General features: G+C 41.7%; 1 protein-coding gene across 1 annotated transcript in view; it reads right to left on the bottom strand.

Moving 5' to 3' along the window:
- Positions 1 to 1,998: 1,998 nt before the first annotated feature.
- SLC38A1 (solute carrier family 38 member 1) overlaps positions 1,999 to 21,828 on the bottom strand; it is a 59,405-nt gene continuing 39,575 nt past the window's right edge. Inside the window, exons 6-16 of the mRNA XM_048499972.1 lie at positions 19,877 to 19,969; positions 18,506 to 18,587; positions 16,437 to 16,519; positions 15,036 to 15,094; positions 14,814 to 14,936; positions 12,974 to 13,053; positions 10,254 to 10,354; positions 8,283 to 8,401; positions 5,544 to 5,685; positions 5,361 to 5,458; positions 1,999 to 2,582 (exon numbers count right to left, since the gene is read on the bottom strand). Coding sequence (XP_048355929.1) covers positions 2,505 to 2,582; positions 5,361 to 5,458; positions 5,544 to 5,685; positions 8,283 to 8,401; positions 10,254 to 10,354; positions 12,974 to 13,053; positions 14,814 to 14,936; positions 15,036 to 15,094; positions 16,437 to 16,519; positions 18,506 to 18,587; positions 19,877 to 19,969 — 1,058 coding nt within the window. The 3' untranslated portion in view covers positions 1,999 to 2,504. The remainder of the gene's footprint in view (positions 2,583 to 5,360; positions 5,459 to 5,543; positions 5,686 to 8,282; positions 8,402 to 10,253; positions 10,355 to 12,973; positions 13,054 to 14,813; positions 14,937 to 15,035; positions 15,095 to 16,436; positions 16,520 to 18,505; positions 18,588 to 19,876; positions 19,970 to 21,828) is intronic.

Below are 21,828 nucleotides of genomic sequence, written 5' to 3'. Positions count from 1 at the left end.
TAAAAAGAATCATAGAGTGAAGCAGATTTCCATATTTCTATTACTCAGGTCTGAGTATTGTGAATACATGGGGTAGTGACTGGATTAGGATCTTGAAGTTCAAAGTTCCTCTCTGGAAGTTTACTGGCTGAGTCTTAGCCTACCCTCTGTCGTAGGGTTGTTATGAAGGAAAGGAGACCATTCCAAGATCCTTGGAGGAAGGTTGGGACAAAACTTTGTAATAAATAATTAAATGAAGGGGAGTCTGAAAAACATTTAACATGTATCACTTTGCTCCTGGCTAAGGTATTGAAAGAATCATATAACCTGCTCTGGGCTCCTGTGCTGGAACTACTAGATTCTTGGCCAATGAAACTGGTCCCACTCTAAACTCTCTCCTCATTTATTTACGGTTTGTATGTATGGTATTACTTTTATCTTTAAACAGTTTCAAAAGTAGCTAGGGCTGTTGCCAGCAATCAAAGATGTAAAAAAATCCCACAAAGCAATCTTCCCATAAAACAAAATTAACCTTAAACAAAAGCAGCACCACAAGGCTCTCCTTTAAAATGCCTATCCCCTGACCCTGCCCTCAGGCCTGGCAAAATGACAATATCTTTACCAGCGTCTGAAAATGTCAGAGGGTACAGATAATGTTGCCAGCATAACCTAGGATCCAGAATAAACAGGCAGGGCTTTACTTATACTTATTTCCAGAGGGAGGTAGTGGAAAATGCTTCCTGAGGCCATTGGGACTCAGGTAATTTAAATATATTGGTAGTATCTGATTATATTGTCCAGTCAATATTTGGATAACAGTATTCTGTACCAGAATTGTCTTCATAGACAATCTCATGTAGTAATAGAGTAAAATGGAGGCCCATAGAGGCAATAATTCACCAAACATTCTAATGCATGCCTGCATTTGATGAACAGTACTTTCTCCTTATGCTTACCATGCAGCCCTAAATCCAGTCTACTAAGTGTAGGTCTTAGTGCACAGCAGTAACCCCTCATTAAATTTAGTTGTTTCCTTTCACTATTGCCTTTCTGCCACCCTGAGAGTTCGCTCTTCACTTATTTTGCAAGGCTCTTTTCACTGTGCACCTGCTCTCAGGCACAAAAGGAGGTATGGACTACTGAGGTTTGCAACTTTGTGAAACTGAGGCCTTGAAGTTCACAACACCAGAGTTACATGTATTATATATATATCGCAATCGCAAATAGACTAAAATTTTCAACATAAAAATGCTTATAAATCGAGAAGATGGCATCAAGGGAATAGTATTTACTATATCTATCTCTATTAATTCTGTGAGGTTGGTTCTTGTTTCTTCTGGGACTGACATAACAATTTTCACCTTCTAGAAAGAACAGGGTCCACTTTCTAGATGGATGGATTGCTTTTGATTTTAATAAATCATTGATCTGAGACTACTTTACAGAAGTTTCTGAACAGCTTTTTTAAATGAAATAAATAGAAAGTTTCTTCAGAATTACTCTGGTCTTTCTTTCCGGCTGAGACAAGTACCACAATTCTTCGGTGCTTGTATAGTTCTATAATCATTTGTGACTGGGATAGGGAAAGTAAACTTTTTAACTGTAGTGGCCACTATCTAGGCAAATCTTCTCTGAAAGCTCCCTATGTAGTCATCAATTCAGAAGCTCCAAGCAGGGGACCAACATTCCATAACTGTCAGGAATCTACCTTTTCAATTACTTCACATCCTCAAGGTACATCTACTTTAACAAGTGTACATATTGAATTGCCAGCAGTTATAGAAAAATAAAATTGTAGAAAGACAATTCTGATGTAGACAGCTACTGAAGCTGAATATTATGGGTTTTGTTTACTGATTCCAAAGAACTGACAGACATTACACCCTTCTAAGTCCATTGAAAGTGGGCTTAGAAAGCTGGGAGACTAGTTTTTCTGAGAATCAGGGCTGGGCAGTATGTTAGCTATACAAATGTACTAGCATAGCTAAGCAAACACAAAATTATCTCCACAAAGACTGGTTAACCCCTCCTACAGTATTTACTCCAATGCAAGGCTAGGTTTTTTTCCCAAGTATGCCACCACAAAAATGTGGGGGTTATCTTACATTCACATCCAAGTCATAGTTATGAATTTTTTTTCATGTGTAACAGTTTAGGGAAATCACTTTCATTCAGTGCTGCCTTTCTTTAGAGTAAATCCTAAAAAAATGGTATATTAATTTGTAAATACATTACCAAAGAGCAGAACACCCTTCAGTTATTTTAGTATCAGTTACCACATACAGATTATCTACAGCCAATGGTCAAATCTGACCGTCATCATAAACTTAACACTGATGTAGTAGCTTGTGAGGATATGGAAAAATAACACTTTTGTAAAAAGTAAAATTACTGTCTTCTTGAATGAAACACGTGAAACTCATGAAGAATGGGACAGTGACCAAATGGTGATTTTCGTGAGTAGCAAAATGGAGATGGATTCTTCTCAATGTCCATCCCACTTCAGTGGCCTTCAACAGTGTCTCCTAATGCACCCAGTCATAGATGACTAGAGGGATGCTCACCAATGAAAACAAGATTCCTAGCACCAAGAACAGGGAGGCCTGCAACCAAAATGGGAAAAGATTTCAGCTGACAGAATCCAGTTTTGCAAACAGATTAACCAATTGACAGTGGGCTTCTACACTCAGCACAAAGTTATAAATGGTAAAGAAAAAGAAACCTCAAGAGAATTTTAAAAAACTGTCTAAGATGAAACCAACACTAGATAAATATTAATGATGTATCAATATAACTCAGCATGGAGCACTTCCTCATCCCCATTCCTATTTTAACAAGACTGGCAATGCAGTCTGTACGGTTACACTAGTTTAAGCCTGTCGATTTCAATGGATGTAGGAGAGTGTAACTGTTTAGTTTACAACCACAAAAGCAGGGCAGGATGGGGCTGTAATTTAAGCTCCTCCAGCCCAGAGGCAAGGAACACAGTGGCTAAGGCCACTCTCCTTTTCTAAGAAAGAAGAGCAGGAGAGTATAGAGACAGTCCTGACAGAAAATTGGGGATTTGGGTGAGGATTCAACCCCCTCCCCTCTCAGTCTGAGGCCTCAGCAGGAGTGGAATGTGAGCCAGATATGCTCTCTAGTGGCCTCATCTTTAATGAGGTGAATGTGCAATACCTTCACTCAGTGATCATTGCTGGATCCTCTCTCATAGGATTCCACCCACACCAGCCAGCCCTTCCCCTAGATTCAGACTAAATTGTACAAGGTTGGCTCATCACCAGAGACAGGCCTAACATTCAAGCACCCTCCCTCCAGAGACAGAGCTAAACTGCTCTGGCGTACTACCAGACAGAGCTATCCTTCACTGAGCTGAACCTAAGCTGCTACTGTTCTCTTCCTGAGGCATAACTGAACTCCTTTTCTCATGTGTTCCCTCCAATATGTGTTCCCTCCACCGCCCGGAGCCCCTCGGGGATAGGGCGGTATAAAAATCAAAATAATAAATAAATAAATAAATAAATAAATAAATAAATAAATAAATATCTTATCCCTCTTCTTGAAGGTGATTGGAGGCTGGATCAGCAATCCTATGGGCTCATTTGAGTGGCTGATTTTCCCTTCACGAACAAGATAGCATCCTGTCTGTCACACCATCCAATTTCTCTTCAAGCACAGAAATTGATTTCAGATTCCAGATTACTAAATGTGGTGATTTAACAGCCCCACCCAGGGGGAATGGGAGCTGAATCCGCTAGTGGAGGCAGTGCAGGCTTCTGTTAGTAGAAATGCCCTCCCCAGGGCACTTACCCCAGTGGAGGGGCGAAACTCCCAGTGTGCCCCGATGCTGGGGATGAGGTGCAGGATGCTGCATTAGAGTCCCAGTGCCCCTGCGGCCGCCACTGGCACCATGGGGGTAATCTGGGGGTGTGGCTGGGGGAGGAACTGACATTAGTCAGCTTTCTCCCGGCCATTCATCAATTTATGGCAGTAGCCGAGAAGCCGGACTTATGTGACCCTTTGTGGTCACAGAAGTCCATTAAGCACCATAGAGGCTTCTCAGCAGGCATGGGGAAGAGAGGCTGTTTTGGTTTGCAAGCCTCCCCGCACCACTGGGAAGCTCCTCTAGGAGTGGCAGGCTGGTGCAGTTACACCGCCGCCGCCTGCCTTGCCAATTGAATGGGGCTGTAAAGCAGACATTGGGAAACCGGTATCACTTCATCATTCCCATCAGTTGCATTAGGAATTTCAATCCCATCCATTTCAATATCATCATTAGTAACTGTGTAGTTACTAAATGATCATCAGACTTTGAAAGGCTGGTATCACTAAATCAAGTTCATCAGTTTTGTTGAAGAAATTAAACTAAAAAGTTTTAATTGATTTTGAAGAAATGTGTATTTAACAATTTTATTGTTTTGAATGTTATTGTTATTATTTTCTATAGTGGGCTCTGCAAACTGCTGCTTTGAACAATACTTTTTATAGGGTAGTAGGGGATACTGGGGATGAGTTTGGAACCAAGGGGATGGTGGCAAAAAAAGTTTGGAAACCACTGGCCTAAAGAAGGTGCTAGTAGTTACAATAACTGTTTCCCAGGTTTCAAGCATATTTAAAAGCTGCTTGGAAGTTGTCATTCCACACATGAGCAAAATATTCTCTGTGTCATTTTTCCATTGTTAATCCTCTATGTGCATTATGCCTGAGCCCTGTCCATCAAAATCAATTCCAGAGCTGAGACAATGCTCAGATTTCCATAAAGATTAAGTAAATTCATCTTTTTCAGTGAAATTATTGAAAAAAGAAAGCAAATGACATTTGTGATAAATGTGTATGGATTGAAGTGAAACCAAATTTACAAGACTATTTAACCAATCCCTCTAATTCAAAAGAGGTTTGCTGGTGTTCGCTGTGATCCCAGCTTGTTTGCCATGCCATGCCATTCTTACAAACACTCCCTCCCATTTCTCTCTCCTCCCCCCACATATGGAGGGGAGGAGAGACCCTAACCCTAAACCCTCTAACCCCAACCTCCACATATGGAGCTTTGTTTTTAAAAATTCCTGATATTATCAAGCTCCACTGTCCAAAGAAGTCTGGATATGGGCACCTCAGAGAATTAGACTTCGTATTCTTCTAGACTTCGTATTCTTCTAGAAAGTGGGATTTCAAAAGTTGGATAAATCTGTATTTTGCTTTTGTTACACTTTCAAAGATCCTCCTTTGGGAGGTCCTTGTTTTTACAAATAGTGCAACCATATGTAGAATTACTTCTTTGCAAGCCCATTGATTATTTAGGATTGCATTACTAGTCTCCACCTAAGAAGGATTATTGAGACAAATAAAGACAAGAAAAGCCTTTGATTTATGAGAAAATTTACCCAAATCCTCTGAGTCAGTTTTGATCCATCTTGGTATGTGATTTTTATATACAGTGATGATGGAAGAATAAAAATCAGCATATTGGCAGATGTTACTCCTGTAGTGACAAAACACAAGTATTAAAGATGACAATTCAAGAGTAATCACAAGAAAGTGTATCAAATGTAGTTAGAATACTGTACCTACAACTCCAAAAATATCCTTCATGGAGGGTATGAAAATAACTAACAGGTTGATGATTACCAAGAGGACCAAAGTGACCACAACGTGACGGCACAAGTGAAATTTGGTTTTCCTAGCCAGCTCAAATAAAGAGGATCGAACCTGTAAAAGAAAGAGAAATTACTGTCAGGTGAAATCTGAATGAGGCAGTCATCTGTGTGTGTGTGCGTGCGTGCGTGCGTGTGTGTGCGTGTTACTCCCGCTAGGCCGAAATTCATCCTTCCCCTCAAAGAACTTAGCAACTTAGACTGCCTTTGAGGAATCAAACAAGAAAGGGAAGACACTTTCCTGAATTCAAACACATAACAGTTCTGCTTGATGACACTTATTCCAGCCCATACTGCAGTATAGTATGAGGGCTTTTATGGGTGCAATTAGCCAGGAATGCATAGAAGCATACTGTGCCATCCTAAGCAGACATATACCCTTCTAATTCCATTAAAATCAGTAGGCTGGAAGGATGTAGTTCTGCTTAGGATGACACTGTAATTCTGCAATATTATCTGAGTAGTTCATGTAGCCTGCCTCTGTTCCCACCCAAAATGCTTAGTACTCATCTATATACCATTGGTGCCATTAATTCTCAATGGGCCCATATGAGGATCTGAATTTGTTTCCCTACAGGAGCAATTAGATTTGAGCGGTGGAGCACCTTAGTGACCAGCAAAATTGTTGGAGTATAAGCTTTCAAGAGTCAATGCTTCCATCATCACAAGTCCTACAGGAAATTCTGATGCTCCTGGTTTAGAATGTTAGCATTAACAAGGAAATGTAAAATGTGGTGGGGGAAATTCAATGAAGCTTACAATGTGAACTGCAGTTGGGTGAAGGAGCAATGGAGCTGCAACAGTCTAAGAGGAAAAGATTCTCTTAGGTGAAAGACAAGGGTATCCAGTCTCTGAACTCTCTCTGGAGAGTAGGTACTAGCAGTAAGTATTCAGTTTATTGTAAAGTCAGCTACATGACTTTGCCTCGAGAGTCTTGAACCATGAGGGCAGGAAGGAGTGTAAGATCTCAAAGACACCCCATGGCTTGTTCATGCAATGACGAGCCATATTTTATTGTGTTCAGATGTCACATATTACCACAATTAAGGAAAACTGTACACAAACTTGTTATGTTAGCAAGTTTACACATGCACCTTGTGCCTACCCTTGATCCCTTCTTGCATGGAAAATTCTCTTTAGAAATTAACTCTGCTTACCTGTTCCACACAAATGCTGGCATGCAGTTTGGCTATAGATCCCCCCTCCCCCCACTAACTAAGATTCTAAATCTGGATGAAACATTAGTTTAAGCTTCTTGCAAGGGCATAGGTAAGGGTTTTTTTCTCAAGTTCAACCCCCCATTACTTGTCTGAAGCTCTTCCCCCATTTGTAGTTTTTGTATTTTTAAGTGTTTTTTCGGTTTTTGGCCTGCAGGGGGCACAGTTTTTAGTCTAGCAGCACCACAATTTCAGGGATTTGTTGGGAAAGTCTCCTGATGATACCACCCGGTTTGGTGAAATTTGTTTCAGAGGGTCCAACGTTATGGACTCCCAAAGGGGGTGCCCCATCCCCCATTGGGAGCTAATAGAAGATGGGGGCTACACTTTGAGGATCCATAACTTTGGACCCCTGGAACCAAACTTCACCAAACCTGGGTGGTATTATCAGAAGAGTCTCCTAAAGATACCCTGAAATATTGGTACTGCTAGCTTAACAATTGCACCCCTGACAGCAGGCACCCCCCCCCCCAAATTTCCCCAGATTCCCCTTTTAAATCCACCCCTTTTGGCATGAAGGGAGAATCTGAGGTCCCCAGTTTAAACATTGAAAGTTTCAGGGTGGGGGATAATCCACCCCAAAACAGCATCACTTTCAATGTTGTTTTAACTGGGGACCCCAGATTCTCCCTTTAAGGTGGATTTAAAAGGAGAATTTGGGCTCTCTGGTTTAAACACCATTGAAAGTGATGCTGTTTAGGGATAGATTCCAGCATCACAGTGGGTGCCCATGGTGGAGGGGGGGGGGGCGGAAAACTCAGATTTTGCACCAGGCTCCATTTTCCCTAGCTATACCTCTGCCTGGAGGGTGGGCAGAAGGAACTGCTGGCTACCGGCTGGGAGCCCCGCCAGTGGGGGGGGGGGCCGGGGCCGGGGAGACTGCCATCCCTGGCCTTGGAGAGCTGCTTTTATAAGCACTGAGGCTAGGGGCGGGCTTGGGGAGGTGTGGCAATGCCCCAGGGGTGAGTGGGTATGTGGCCCTGCCCACCAAACCCCCCATCTATACCTATGTCACTGGCTTCTGGTTAGTAGCGGGTGGGAATTAACTCTGGTTCACCTTCATGCCTACATTCATATGTCATGGATAATCCAGATTCTTGTGGACGGGGAGGGAGGGAGTAGCATACCTGTTAACAGAAGTTATATGTCATGTCTGAATTAAACTTATCTTTGTACCACATAAATTATTTGATGAAGGTGAGCATCACAAGTTACTACTGGATATATTAATATTTTATTTTATAATTTTGTGGACTTGAGTCCTTCCAAATATAAACACTGATGCAATAATAAGCCTGATTTACTAAATTGGACAACTCTGAAATTTTCCACTAGAGAAATCATTGGTTATATATGACTGCTGCTACTCATAAGTAAGTATAACCTATTTTCAAATTGGAATGTATTTTCAAATTGAAAGGAGACTCCAACTCACAGTGAAAAACAATACTGGGACTGTAAGGATGACCGCAACAATGACAGCCACGCGGACTGTCAGGATGAGGATGTCATCTTGGCTCTGATACTTGTGGAGCAAATTTGACTGTACATTTTCTGCAGGGAAGACAAAGAGAGGGCTGTTCCAGCAAATGGGCCAAATTTGCAAATGCTGTCAATTTAGCAAGCAACTTCTCAACCTAGGGATTAACCTGGAACCCACCAGAGCCAGTAATGAAAGAAGCTGGGTCAAAAACAACTTTTTAAATCTGGCTCTAGTGAACCTTCAAATTCAAGGGAAATGGGATACCCTCATATAGTGTTACCCCTAAGTTGACTTATATTATCTAATGCTACTGAATTCAAAGAACTTAGAAGGATGTAACACTGTTAAGGACTGCATTGCTGGTTGGAAGCAAGTCCCATTAAATTTAGCAGTGCATACTTCTGAGAAAATCTGCATAGGAATGAACTGCTGATCTGTTTCGCTCAGAATCAGGAAAGGAAGTCCAAATAAAAGCATTCTTCTCTGTTCCAATTAAATACAATGGGGTCACTATCAAACAGTATACAAATACTGACATTTTAAAAATAAATATATAAAGCTATTATCATTTGGAATTATTTAATATCACATGGCATAACACATGAATTTCTGATAGTCTAAATTATAAGAAGGTAGTTGTTTATTTTAAACAACAAAACCCCATTAGTAAGAAGGAGGGGGAAAATCTATTCTTGAACCATAAAGTTCTGGTTACCCTTTCCTCTTCCGCAAGAGGCCTTTTCAAAAATGGCCAGCCCAACAGCACCTGGATGAGAGTCCCCCTAGTGCATGCTGTTCTGGGTTCCTTGGAGGAAGTGGAGGATACAAATGAATGAATGAATCAATACATAAACATTTTGGCAGAGACACATTGGTATTAGTGTGAAGACTTGGTTGCCCCACAGCTGTGAAGTCTGAATACAACTTTGAAAAATGGTAAACAATGGGACTCTCCTGCTCATATCACATAATCATCTGTGGGCAGTAGTTTCTCCCCTCTGACATCCTGAAGTTAGAAAACCTGTCAATTCTGGGCCTTGAATGGACATGAAACAGGCATTGCTATGGAGATGTCCTTCATGAACAGCTGTCTTTTAGCAGAAGCTGTGGGCCACTGGCTTTTAATGTACTTTGAAGCACTTATCCTCCAGCTTAATGAAGGTGAGTCAGTTTTTAGAGTGGTGTCAGACAGTCTCACAAGCAAACACACAAAAACCTTCCCTAGCTGGAATTCATAGAAATCTTATTAAGGTGTATGCTGTGACTGGGATGATTTTCTAGAGCCGTGGTGACGAACCTATGGCACTCCAGATGTTCATGGACTACAATTCCCATCAGCCCCTGCCAGCATGGCCAATTGGGAATTGTAGTCCATGAACATCTGGAGTGTCATAGGTTCGCCACCACGATTCTAGAGCATACACTCCCTCCCCCTCTTCTGCTCACACATGGAACAAATCAAGTGCAACACCTAGGCAAAGAAAATGCCCATGCTCAGATAACCTCCAGATCACCTAGACTGGAATCCAGCCAGCTTTTCTGTCACTGAAAGAGGAAAGAGATGTCATTTTTGACCATTCAAAAAGACTATGCCAAGAATAATGGGAAGCACATGAACAAAAGCCATGTGGGCTGCATATGTGATATGCAAAAGAGCTAGGCAAGACCTGGCTGAAAAGGTGAAAAACCTGGCTGGAGCCAATTCCTACTTTGGATATTAACTTCTGTTCATTTTGTGCATGTGTATACATGCGTGCGTGCATGCGCACGTGAAAGAGGTGGAAGCACTCTGTCCATTTAACAGAAAGAATAAGGTAGATAATGTGACAATTTTACCCACCCCCCCATCTCTGTTTCATTTTTTTAAAGAAACTTCAATGAAATGCAGAATTTTATACACACTGGTAAAAATTGGCTACATACCATAAAATGTCAAATAGCCAAAAATGGCTGTCAAGAAGTACATAACGAACATGGCAAAAAATGAGATATTTGAAACCATCTGCATTCTTTTCTGCGAACGACTGCAAAAAAAAATCAGCAAAGTTAATGAATAGTTACAGTATATTTCTGCACACAGAATACAGTCTTTGGCACAAGTGTAATTGTGCATAAATCAGAAAATATTGTTGTCATCCCCAGGAGGAGGGATGACAGAGAATGACTCCTAAATTCCTTGCCTGCTTTTCATAGAATCAGAGTTGGAAGAGACCACAAGGGCCATCAAATCCAACCCCCTAAAGGGTGGCATTACTTTAACAAACTTTTTTCTTTCACCAAATATACCCATTATGACTGCCATTTTAAGACACAGAGTGGCCAAGTGGAAGAAGAGCTTCTAGGCCCTTACTGCCATGCAAATTTCCAACCAAAACCCATCAGATCTTAACCATATTTTAACCTCTGCTATGGGAAAGATACAGGCACTGGTAGGTTTTACCCAGTAGTTGGGAGTGTGGTTGCAAATTGTGGCAAACAAATGGCACCAGAGGAAAGGACGTCATTTCTTGTTGGGCTTTTTTGAAACTGTATTTTATGAAAGAAAAATGCTCGTAATGGGATTAATTACACATAATATGCAGAACTGTGCATAACATTCGAATCCCAGGAGGAAAGAAGAAGAGTTGCTGAGAGCAGTCAAGCTGACAGAAGTCTCTTATTCTGGCTGCTCCCAGGCAGTTGCTCTTGCCTCTTCTTTGTGCTCTCCAATTCTCCTCACTGGTTGTAACTGGAGAGGAGCTTGGCTATTTTTGGAGTTCGTCACCCCATCCTTTCTAAAGATAGTGGAATGCCCCTCCAATAACAGCTGGGAGTAGCACAACTGTTCTGGGCCTGGAAAGACAGCCTGCAGAGTGGATTGATAGTTCCTGGAACCAGATAAACTGCTCTGGGAAAGGAATGACAGTCCTCAAGATGGAATGACTGTCTTTCTTAGAACAGTTCTGATACTTCCAGGGGCTGTAATTCCACTCTGGGAGTTGTCTTTCCAAGATCAGAACAGTTTATTTGATTTCAGGGACTGTCACTCTACTCTGGGGACTGTCATGCCAGTTTGCTACTCCCAGGGATTGGGGACTCTCATTCCATTCTCTGAGCAGTTTATCTGGTTGCAGGAGTTGTCATTCCATTTTGTCTTTTCATTCCTAGAACACTACCTCCAAGGGCTATCATTCCACTTTAGGGGGTATAATTCCAATCTAAGAGCACTCATTCCAGTCCTAGCGGCCATCATTCTACTCTGGGGGCTATCATTCCAGTCCCAGAGCAGTTTATCTGGTTCCAAGGATCATCATTTTGGACATTCTATTTTAAAAAACGGGCGTCAGGAGTGGGTGGGTGGGTGGAACTGGCAATTGACATGCAGCTTTTATCCAGGGATGCACCAGGCAGTGAATTAACTTTGAGGTTCCCAGGAGTGGAGAAGCAGGAGACACAGAGGCAAGGCCTCAGAATTAGAAACTAGGGGATCCTGACCCTCCAAAGAAGGCAATTCCTTCAAAGGCCAGGTGGTGGCAGTGATTACCAGAGAGAGAAAGAGAGAGAGAGGCCCCTCCAGGAACAGCTGGGAACTCTTGAGAGAAGGCTGAGTGGAATAGACCCTGCAGATCAAAGCAGGCCTGTTCTGCAGCAGTTCTCAACACTGCAATCTTGTCACTCATTTCAGTCTATCCTTCCTTGTTAAATCAGCTTGGCTTGAATTCTCTCCTTTGACACTGGCTATTTTAAGCTTGCTGCATTGTGCTGTGGTTCTGGTAGGATTTCCTAGTTCTCCATTGGTTTAACTGGTTTGGTTTGCATCAGGAGAGTTTTAGCCAGTGGATGTTTTGCTTGCTCTTGTGTCTTTGGCTGGTCTTTGACTTGGAGAAAGCATGGAACCCCCCCCCCCCCCCCAACAAGAAATGACAGAGGATGGCTTGGGGCACCTTGTTCAGGGACACACATTTGGAACTTGGAGTTTATTGTTGTTCTGCTGCAATTTTGGTGCCATCTGCTTAAAAACAGCCTCTCCATAGGCAGTAATGGAGCTAAATAATAACAGCCCCCCCCCCCCCCCCGCCTTAAGATCTGAATACCAAACTGGTATTTGGAACATGAATAACCAAAAATACTAATTTTTTTAATTCTCTGATATCCAGATCTGAAAAACACCAGTATTTTCATGGTGCACATTCCTTATTCAGAATTTAACTAACTTTCCAATGTTTTTTGTTAGCAATATGTAGCCACTGAGTGCTAAGTGTGCCTTACAGTACAGATATTTTGAAGAAAGCACCTAAGGTAAAACATCTGAATTTGGAAAGCTCACAAATAAAACAACACAGCTTGTAGTTCCATCAGATTTAGCTGCCTTTGAGCCAGACAGTGGTTATTAGCTGCAGTATAAAATCCCTTCTAGCCAAACAGTTGTTAGACACTGTTTGTGCCTCTCTGTTTGTGCACATCTGAAGAAAGCCCCACTGTTGTTATGATACCACCACAAACTGCACCCTGGGTGAGCCAAGCCTTTGTTTGGTGACAGGAGAGTTCTGCTGTTTCCTAAAATTAAAGTTCCCCTCCTCTGAGGATAGGAAGGAAGAGAACTTGGTACAGACCTTCTGTAGGCAGGTTCTCTTTTAATGATGAAACAACAAAGATGCTCTTACTCTTTCAGTTCACAGTAGATTGGAAGCACTGAAGGGTGGCACACAAACGCAAATGCAATGGTGGGCAAAGCATACACAGTCTGTTTTAAAAAAATAAACAAAGTCAAGAAAAATACATATTTCCCTTAATTTTTACAGACCATTTCTGCAAGGGTCACCTGCCTAGGGTTCTATTGTGGCGAATTTGGGCACCTCCCAGGATTTCTCTGGCTTTCCCCAATCTTTCTCAAACTTGTTCCAAAGTTTCATAAAAGAACACAGTAAAGCCTGCAAGGTTGCTGTGTGGGAAGGAAATTTTGTTTTTTTTTCATTGTGGGGTGTGCCTGTTTGCCCACCCAGGTGCCACTGGGTGTGCTGTCTCTTATCCAGGTGATTTATGGTCCGTCCTGGCTCTTGTTGATCTGAGAGGGGGTTGTCCCGCCTTGCTACTTCTCCCGGGCTTCTTGGTCAGTCCCCATTCAGTGGACTGGTGGGGTGGCTGGCCTAGGTGTGCCAGGTTGCCTTGGGTCTGACCTGCCTGACCCAGCCTTCTAGGCTTCTTCCTGGATCTCTCTCCTCTCCTTCCGTCTGCCTTCCTCTTCCACTCTGTATCACTCTTCATTCCTCTAACTCAGTTTCCCTATCTCAGTTCCCTAACTCAGTTTCCCTATCTTGCCTCTCCCCTCTCTTCCAGCCTCCTTTTATTCCCTCCCCCTCCCAGTCCTATCTTCTCCTACCTCCTGAAGACTCTCTCCCACCTCCTGATTGGGCTGTTGGCCATCTGATGGACCCACCCTGGGTGCCCACTGGCTGCCTGGCCTGTGGTCCTTCCTTCCCTTTTAGGCCCAGGAAGGGAGGGGCTGGCTTCCTCTTCTTGTGCTAGAAATGCCTAACCATGGCTAAAGGAATTGGCATGAAGGCCCAAGATGGTTGAGATGCTTGATGCTCTTCCAAGCTGCTGCCACCACCTGCCCCATTTCCTGGCTCTTGGAGGGTGAGCTAATGGTAGAGGTCTCCCTTGGCCAGTCACCCTCCTCTGGGCCCACCGCAGTGCATTGGCGAGTGTGGGAGAGCCAGTGGGGTGTGGGTAGCTGCAGTGGCAGGCCCCAATGTGGCAGAGTAGTTTAGGCCAGAAGCAGCCACTGGCTCCAAATACTCACCTTCTTGGCAGCCATTTTCCCTGACATTGTCCCTGCAGTGGCTATTTTCTTCCCTGCCACCAGGGTGCATTTTTAAAGAATTAGCACTAGAATATGGTTATATCAATATACCATTGTTACCACAGGTGTCAAGGACTCTCTAAATTATCACCTTTCATTCAGAGAAAAAGAGTAAGTCTCTTGTCCATTCCTTTGTGGCCATATCTTCACAGTGACTTATACAATCTTTGCTATTTTTTAAAAAGAGAATACAAAAGCCCAGGTGGTCCAGAAAAGGGGGCTGGCCACTGCTGGCAAATCAGGGTAGGGAAACAAGCTATGTAGACGCCCCACTACCACTGTGCTTTATCAGAAGCTGCACTACTAATGGGGAAACCATACAAGACCTTCCTTGTGTGGAAATCACCATAATCATAAGTACATTCATCTCCCTTCTTCAAGGTTCTTATCTGCCTCATAGTCATAACCCCTAATTCTAGCTTCACTTTCTCTATGTCCCTCTCATCTTAAACTCAGTTAACTGAATACTTGTGAAAAAACCTTCTAATTCTTTAAATAATCTTGAAAACTGGCCAAATGTTATTACTTCTGACTAGAAAGCTATGATTGTCTTGGCACCAAGGAAAAACAACCATTAAATAAGCAACAGAATCTGGGACTGTCTATGAGTATAATGACACATATTATGAAATGAACTGTACCTTGGAATTAATAGTAACATATTTGGGCTGGCACATTTCTTCATAGGGAGAACTAGAGTTTGAAAAGGCAGTTGCATTTGTCCTCTGAGAGGGACATGGAAGTTGAAATTTCTTGTAGATAACCTGGAACAAAGAGCCACAATTGTAAATTTCAAGCAAATGGCAGTAGTTTAGAATTTAATGTAAGCCCCCATTAAACATAACACAAGCAACACCACTTACCACGATGAGAAAAAATACCATGCAAGTCAGGGAAAAGCCACTAGTATAGCCAAGATACCCTAAGAAAATATAATTGTGAAAATTGTTCAGTAATTCATTCAGCCATCACAAAGCTGCTTAACTGAGTAAACTTAACAGCTATGAATAAGTGCAAGGGGTACATTCCAGGAAACTGTACTGAGTTACATATATGTTCCTTTTTCATAACATAAGTCACTGGCCTTCAGAAAAAGCAAAAATGGAACTCTCAGGTTCAAAAGCAATTTAAGTTTGAATCCACTGATATGGACAGGGAAGGCCTTGGTCTCCATATTCTGCTTGTCTTATGAGTTTTGTTCTGGTTGATTTGTGATAACGTAACTAGACCATTCCCTGAACCATTTCAGAGAATGGATATGTGGGGAGATCCATTGACAGAAAGCAAATTATTGTAGATTGTCACTTGGATCTTCTACCTCAGGGAACCAGTTTAGATACACAAAAGGTAACAATATCTGGTGTTCTTTATGCTGAAACATGAATACTACCAGTAGCTATGAGAACTCTATGTATATGTTCAAAACCAAACATGCACACACAAACACGCATATTATGATCCTTGATCAAAATTTGAGGTTTGGGAGGAGATAGCGTAGGTTACCCAAGCTGTGCATGAAAGAATAAGCTCCAAAGATAGTACTTGTAAATGGCAATTTTATTGTTATACTCTTCTGCTGTCTTCAAATGAACAGCAAGAGCTTTCACTGAGCAAAGAAGATCTACCAAAGGACATGTATAGAATGAGATAAGGAAGGTCATTAGACTATTTGGCTTTTTTAAGGAATAGCCAGTGAATGTTTGACAGGAATGGGTAGCTAAATGCTAGAGATGGCTGACAGCTGGTGTGGCGCCTGTCATAGATCTGGAGAGTGGCTAAAGGGTGGGGCAGGCAGATTGGGTGGAAAGAGAATCCTGGGGCTAAAGAATGGTGTTACAGTCAATTTTTAAAATGATCTTAAACATAAATATATCCTCAAGGTGTTTTCCAGTTGGAGGTTTCAACAGTTATGTTCACATTTTTACTGATTTTGAACAAAATATTGTTTTTATTTTTAGAATAAAAGAGACATAGCTTTTTTAAAAAGCAGCCTAGTTTATTTACAGTGGAAGCAGACATCTTGTTGGCCATAATCAAGGTTCCAAAATAGAAAACCAAAAAAAGATTTCACTTTCTTTCAACTTCAGGCAGCCAACTGTATTCAGACTGTACAAAATTGTAAGGTATGTTTCATTATTACATGGTTCATTCTGCAAAGTTTTTTCTGAGGTCAAGGAAAGCATATTAATCGGAATACAGCAGACCACTCCTGGAAAGATGTGTCTATAAACTATAGATTTTTTAAAAGGCAACTGTGTCCTTACCTAAATTCTTAAGAAGACATAAAGGAAGGATTATACAGAATGTCACTGTTACAACAAGAAATCGCCCATCCAGATACCAGGCTCTGTAAAACATTTTTAAAGAAACCGGTACAAAATTATGCATCAATACTGAATTACCACACATATTCTGTAAAATAAATTACTATGTGCTTACCAGTATAATACTAATAACACTTCACTGGGAGTAAGTCCCACTAAGTAGAACTGCTTAGGATGGCATTGTAGGAATGCGATCCTAAGCAGATCTACTCAGAATCCTGTTCAGGTCTACTCTTATTCCAGGGAACAATTCTTTGGACTGCACTGTAGGTTTCCAGAGTCTGAACCTCTAGAAGTGTGAATTAGATGGTATAGTAAAGAGACTGAGGGTTGCATCCTTTTTTACTTCAGGCTGCCCAATTCTCCTCCTCACTGCAGTCCCTGCCTCTCTTGGCTTTCATCCCTGTGGATCCCATAATCCCTAGCATAGCCTTTTCAGTGGTTAAAAGGGGATCCTCCTCTCTCTTGCATTTGTCAGGATCCAACCCATAGCTGACTCTTGAAAGCAGCTCTTTGTTGAGTCTCAGACACAGGAGTCTGCAAACATCATGTTTTTAAAAATTTCCTAGGAAAGTGTTACCCGAGTACGAGGGGTGGAGGGTACACACTTGCCAGTTGGCATTAGTCACAATTCAGGCTGTCAACACAGGAAAGGATTGCTTAACCAAGAAGGTGGTTTTTGCAATACAAAGTATGCTGCAGTCAGTGATTTCCATGACTGGCCAGCAGACAGCAGGATCACATATATTAAGTGTACACATACTAAATGTCAAGTGCTCCTAGAGACCTGAGCTGCACTTTAATTATAAGCCTGTTTAATGTTAAAGTAAATCTACTGAATACAGAACCAGCTCCCAGCCATGCTTTTTTCTGAAGATCGAGCTACTTCTGCCCAGAGAAATGATACTTCATTCCAGAGTATATACAGCCATGGAACAGCAGGCATGCACATCCAGGGCCTAGAGATTTGGGGGTAGAGCCTGGGGAGGACAGGGCTTGGGGAGGGACTGCTGTGGGACATAATGCCATAGAATCCACCCTCTGAGCAATCATTTTATTCAGAGAAACTGATCTTTGTGGTCTGGAGATCAGTTGTAATTCTGGGAGATCTGCAGGGCCCACATGGAGGTTGGCTACTTTAACATCAAGATTGTGAGACCTGTTTCTTGGCCACTGTGGGAAATAAATTACTGGACCCCTGTTCCGATCCAGCAGACCTCCTCATTATGCCAACCTATATTTGTTCTGTACAGAAGGTATATACATCTTGCCTCTGAACATGCAAGGGTTGGGGGCCACAGGCATGACCTCAACAACCTCCCTCTATCCATTTATTTGTACCATAAGAAGCATCAGAAAAATACACTCTACACAGAATACACAGAAAAATACAAGTGTGAGCCTGCAAAACTCATGAGGGGATCCCATCTCCCTTCCCCCCCCCCCCCAAATCACCTTTTGCAGCAGGACTCCGCAGCCACAGACAGGCTCAGAGTGGCTCCCCAGGCACCACTGTCACACCACAGGTGGTTCTGCCAGCAGCTGCCAGGCACTTCCATTACCATGGACAGGCCCTGAGCAACCTCTAGGCTCTGCTGCTCCCATGGATGGGCTCAGAGTGGCTCCTGGGCTCTGTGGAGTTGGAGGCAGGTACTTCAAGCCAAGCTGAGTTGGGGAGGGGGACAGAGGCAGCTATGAAAGGTAGGTGTGTTTTCTGTTTCATGCACAGAGAACACTTCATTTATTTTGGGGAAATGGAAATCCCTTGTTTATTGTTTATTTTTCAGATTTTTCTGCAAACTTGGGACATATCCCAAGTTTGAAGAAACATCTGTTTGGGTTAAGCGTGCCCCCTATCTGCAGATTTCAGTATCCAGAGAAAGGTAACAGAGTTGGGAATTAGATATATAGATATCCTAAAACAACAGCCTACAAAATGTCTAGGGATGAATGATTTTTTAATAAGTCTTGTCCATGCTTTTTCCATAAGAAACACAAATGACACTCACGAAAATGTTTCTTCTTTTCCCATAAGGAACTTTATGGCAGAGGGGAGTTCATTTTTTACTATGAAGAGATAACTCAACATTGCTGTGGGGAAAGAAGAATTTGTTAGAAAGTCAACACAATAAAACATGATTCCAGTGCATTTAAGTTTTCTCCATAATTATCTCTAGGGTTGCTTCAAATAATACATACTGTTAGCAGGTTCCCATTTGTGGACAAAGAAGGCATACAGTGGACAGCAGGCCCCACTGATCCTTCCCCAATGTGCATTCATTGTGAGTAAGACTCTACAAATATGTGCATGTTCAGTACATGTGACTTGGATCCTCCTTTGGCTGTGGCCTCTGATGATATGGGCAAAACCTACACATGTATGAGCATGCACTCTCATTCACCTGTTGTAATAAATGTACCAGGGCTAGCATGCACAATACCATCCATCCTCACATTTGCTAACCTTGAACTGTAACATGGATATCTCATTTTGAATAGTGGAGTTTTTTACCACTAAGATATAAGCAAGCAGGAGCCTGATCCTCTTCTACTCTCTGATTTTGTATATTTTGAAGAGGTAAGAAATAAAGAAATGAGCACTCATTATAAGTTGAGAAACATGTCACCTGTATTTTGAATGTGGGGTTCATTAATAAACACAAAGTATCTGATTTAAAGAGGCCTTCAGATTGCATTTCATGTGGTAAATATGACCTTAAGGTAGACCTACAACAACAACTAAATGAGCTGACGCATCCTCATGAAGTGATCATTAGGAACCATAATAGGAGATAGGAATAACAGGAAAAAGTCCCCCTACACCCACTGCCAGGTCTATCCTGATCTTGGAAGACATTTCAATCACTTCGGCAGGGTGGAAAGAGAAGACGCCAAAGGCTCTATATGAAGTAGGAGATTACCCCAAATACTTAATTGTGAAATCCTATGCTTGCTTGCTGAGTAATAAATCTTATTACATTCAATGAGGTAAGTGGGCAGAGGACTGTTAACAAAAGGGTTTTTTCTCAAAAAGACAAAATTTTAGTACAATTAGGATGAATTTTAACCTGAGGTATAAAAGTAGTAAGGTAGTAAATGGGCCTGGGCATGGATAACCTAGACTAGCCAGATCTTGTCAGATCTCAGAAACTAAGCCGTTTCAGTCCAGGTTAGTACTTGGATGGGAGATCACCAATGAAATCCAGGATTGCTACTCAGCAACGAGCAAATGGCAAACTACTTCCAAATGTCTCTTATCTTTAAAAACCTATGGGTTGCCCATTAGGTTGACTGCAATTTAATGGCGTAAGGAAAAGAGAGAGTCTCTACATATATTGATTGCCTTTTGGGCTTTCTCTGCACTTATAATAGTTATTTACCTCCAGTGTTCTGAAGAGAGGTTGATCCAAAAATAATCACTTTTCCAGGAGTGCCAAATACTTGCTCACCAAGCTTCTCGTAAACCATGCAGCCTGGTAACACCAATGTGACAAAAAGCCAGAAATGAATTGATAGGCAAGGAACAATTAAGTTAAATCATTAGTAGTGTTTGTAACCCTCTCAAAATTCCCCTAGTCATAAATCTTTTTTTCATCTCTTAAGTGACTTATCACATAGCAGGGAACAATCAGTTTTTGAACCAGGATATTTGGACATTTTAAAGCATTTTTAAATAGTCAGCAGTCACTTGCACTTTGAAAGTTATGGTTCAGGACAAAGTTAGGACTGCTTAGCTTAACTATTGCCTTGTCCTTTCACCTCTTGACTAGTATAAGTAGCACCTTTAATAAGAATAATATTTCCACCAAGTAATGGAAGTTCCAAACTGCGTCCCTTACGCAGCCCTGTGTCTAGAACTGGGGCAAAACAACCTGGAACATAAAGCTTGGCTTAGAGCTTTCAGATTTTGGCTCCGCCTTCACTACCTGCCATCCGAACGCTCCCTTGTCTCATTGACACTACAGGACATGCAGGCTAACCCCTGGTTTTCTCTAATCAAGAGAAAGATTATTTCCATCGGCCTGCCTATTGAATCACTCTACCTAATGTCCTATTCAGAAGCGTACAATAGGCTCAGAGATCGGCTTTTAGATCTAGAATTTGCAAATTTACATCTAGCAGCCAAACGAACCTGCTCTCCAACACAACTCCTAATTCCATTTGAGCAGAGACGTATGGCCTATTACCTCCATACTTTAACGAACCCACGCGCAAGGAGAGCCCTTACCATTGCGAGATTTAACGTTATGCCCTCTGCCCTACTAAAGGGTAGGTTCAGCAACTTAGACAAATCTGCAAGGTTATGCAGTTGCAAACTTAATGTGGTTGAAACCCTGACTCACCAACTCTTGCACTGCACCCGATTTGATAACATCAGATCTAAATACACCAATTTACATTTTTTCTTCCAATCTGGGCTGCCTGATCTGACTAGGCTATCTCTATTGTTAAACAACTCGGACCCTGGTCTTTGTGAAGAGATCGCCAATTTCATTGCAGAGATAGTTGAGAGTTCTCAGTAGAATGTACTTGTTGTGCTCCCCGGGGGCCTTTTATTTACTATGAATATATCAATACTGTTGGTCACATTATTTAATGACTACTGGTATTCTGTGTCTACTAATTGAACTTAGGAACTGAAGTTTTATGTTTCAGCTCACTGTGTATTTTTTCCCAACTAGTAGTATTATTTATCCCATGCTAGATTTGGAAATCTATAACACTTTACAATCAGCCCACTTCTCAATATGTCGGGAAACAGTTCTTTTAGAAACCAACCTAAGACCCCTGATAACCAAACCCAAGCAAGTGCGGAGGACTTCTAGAAAGATGTTGCAGTCTCATTATCAGGTGTCACTTTTTATATGAACTGTAAAAAAGTAAGCACTTGTGGATTGTAGCTTTTGGTGATCACGTTTGGGCTTTATACTGATAAGAGCTGGAATTACAAACATAACTCATGGGAACAACTTGTATGTGTATATATTTGATGCATTCTAGTTTTTTAAATTGATAAATGTTTTAATGTAATTTACAATGCCAACAAAGGCTTTACTACTAATAAGAATAATATTTGGCTAACTGTAATTAAAATGGCTGACACTTGGGCACAAACCTATGCATACTAATGGTAAATCAAACCTTGTAGATCCAGACCACAGAACTGAGAAGACTTTTTCCCCTATAGTCATTTAAACAAGCACATGGAGCAGAAGAACCTGAGCTTAACAATAGCCAACAATGAAACATCCATAATTGGGTTTTATAGCCAGTGAATAAGCAACAGATACATTATTTAACAGTACTGTTAAATAATATACATGGACCCCAA

The sequence above is a fragment of the Sphaerodactylus townsendi genome, linkage group LG06 (assembly GCF_021028975.2).
Source record: "Sphaerodactylus townsendi isolate TG3544 linkage group LG06, MPM_Stown_v2.3, whole genome shotgun sequence".
Classification (NCBI taxonomy): Eukaryota; Metazoa; Chordata; class Lepidosauria; order Squamata; family Sphaerodactylidae; genus Sphaerodactylus; species Sphaerodactylus townsendi.
This window is presented reverse-complemented; position numbering and strand designations above follow the sequence as displayed.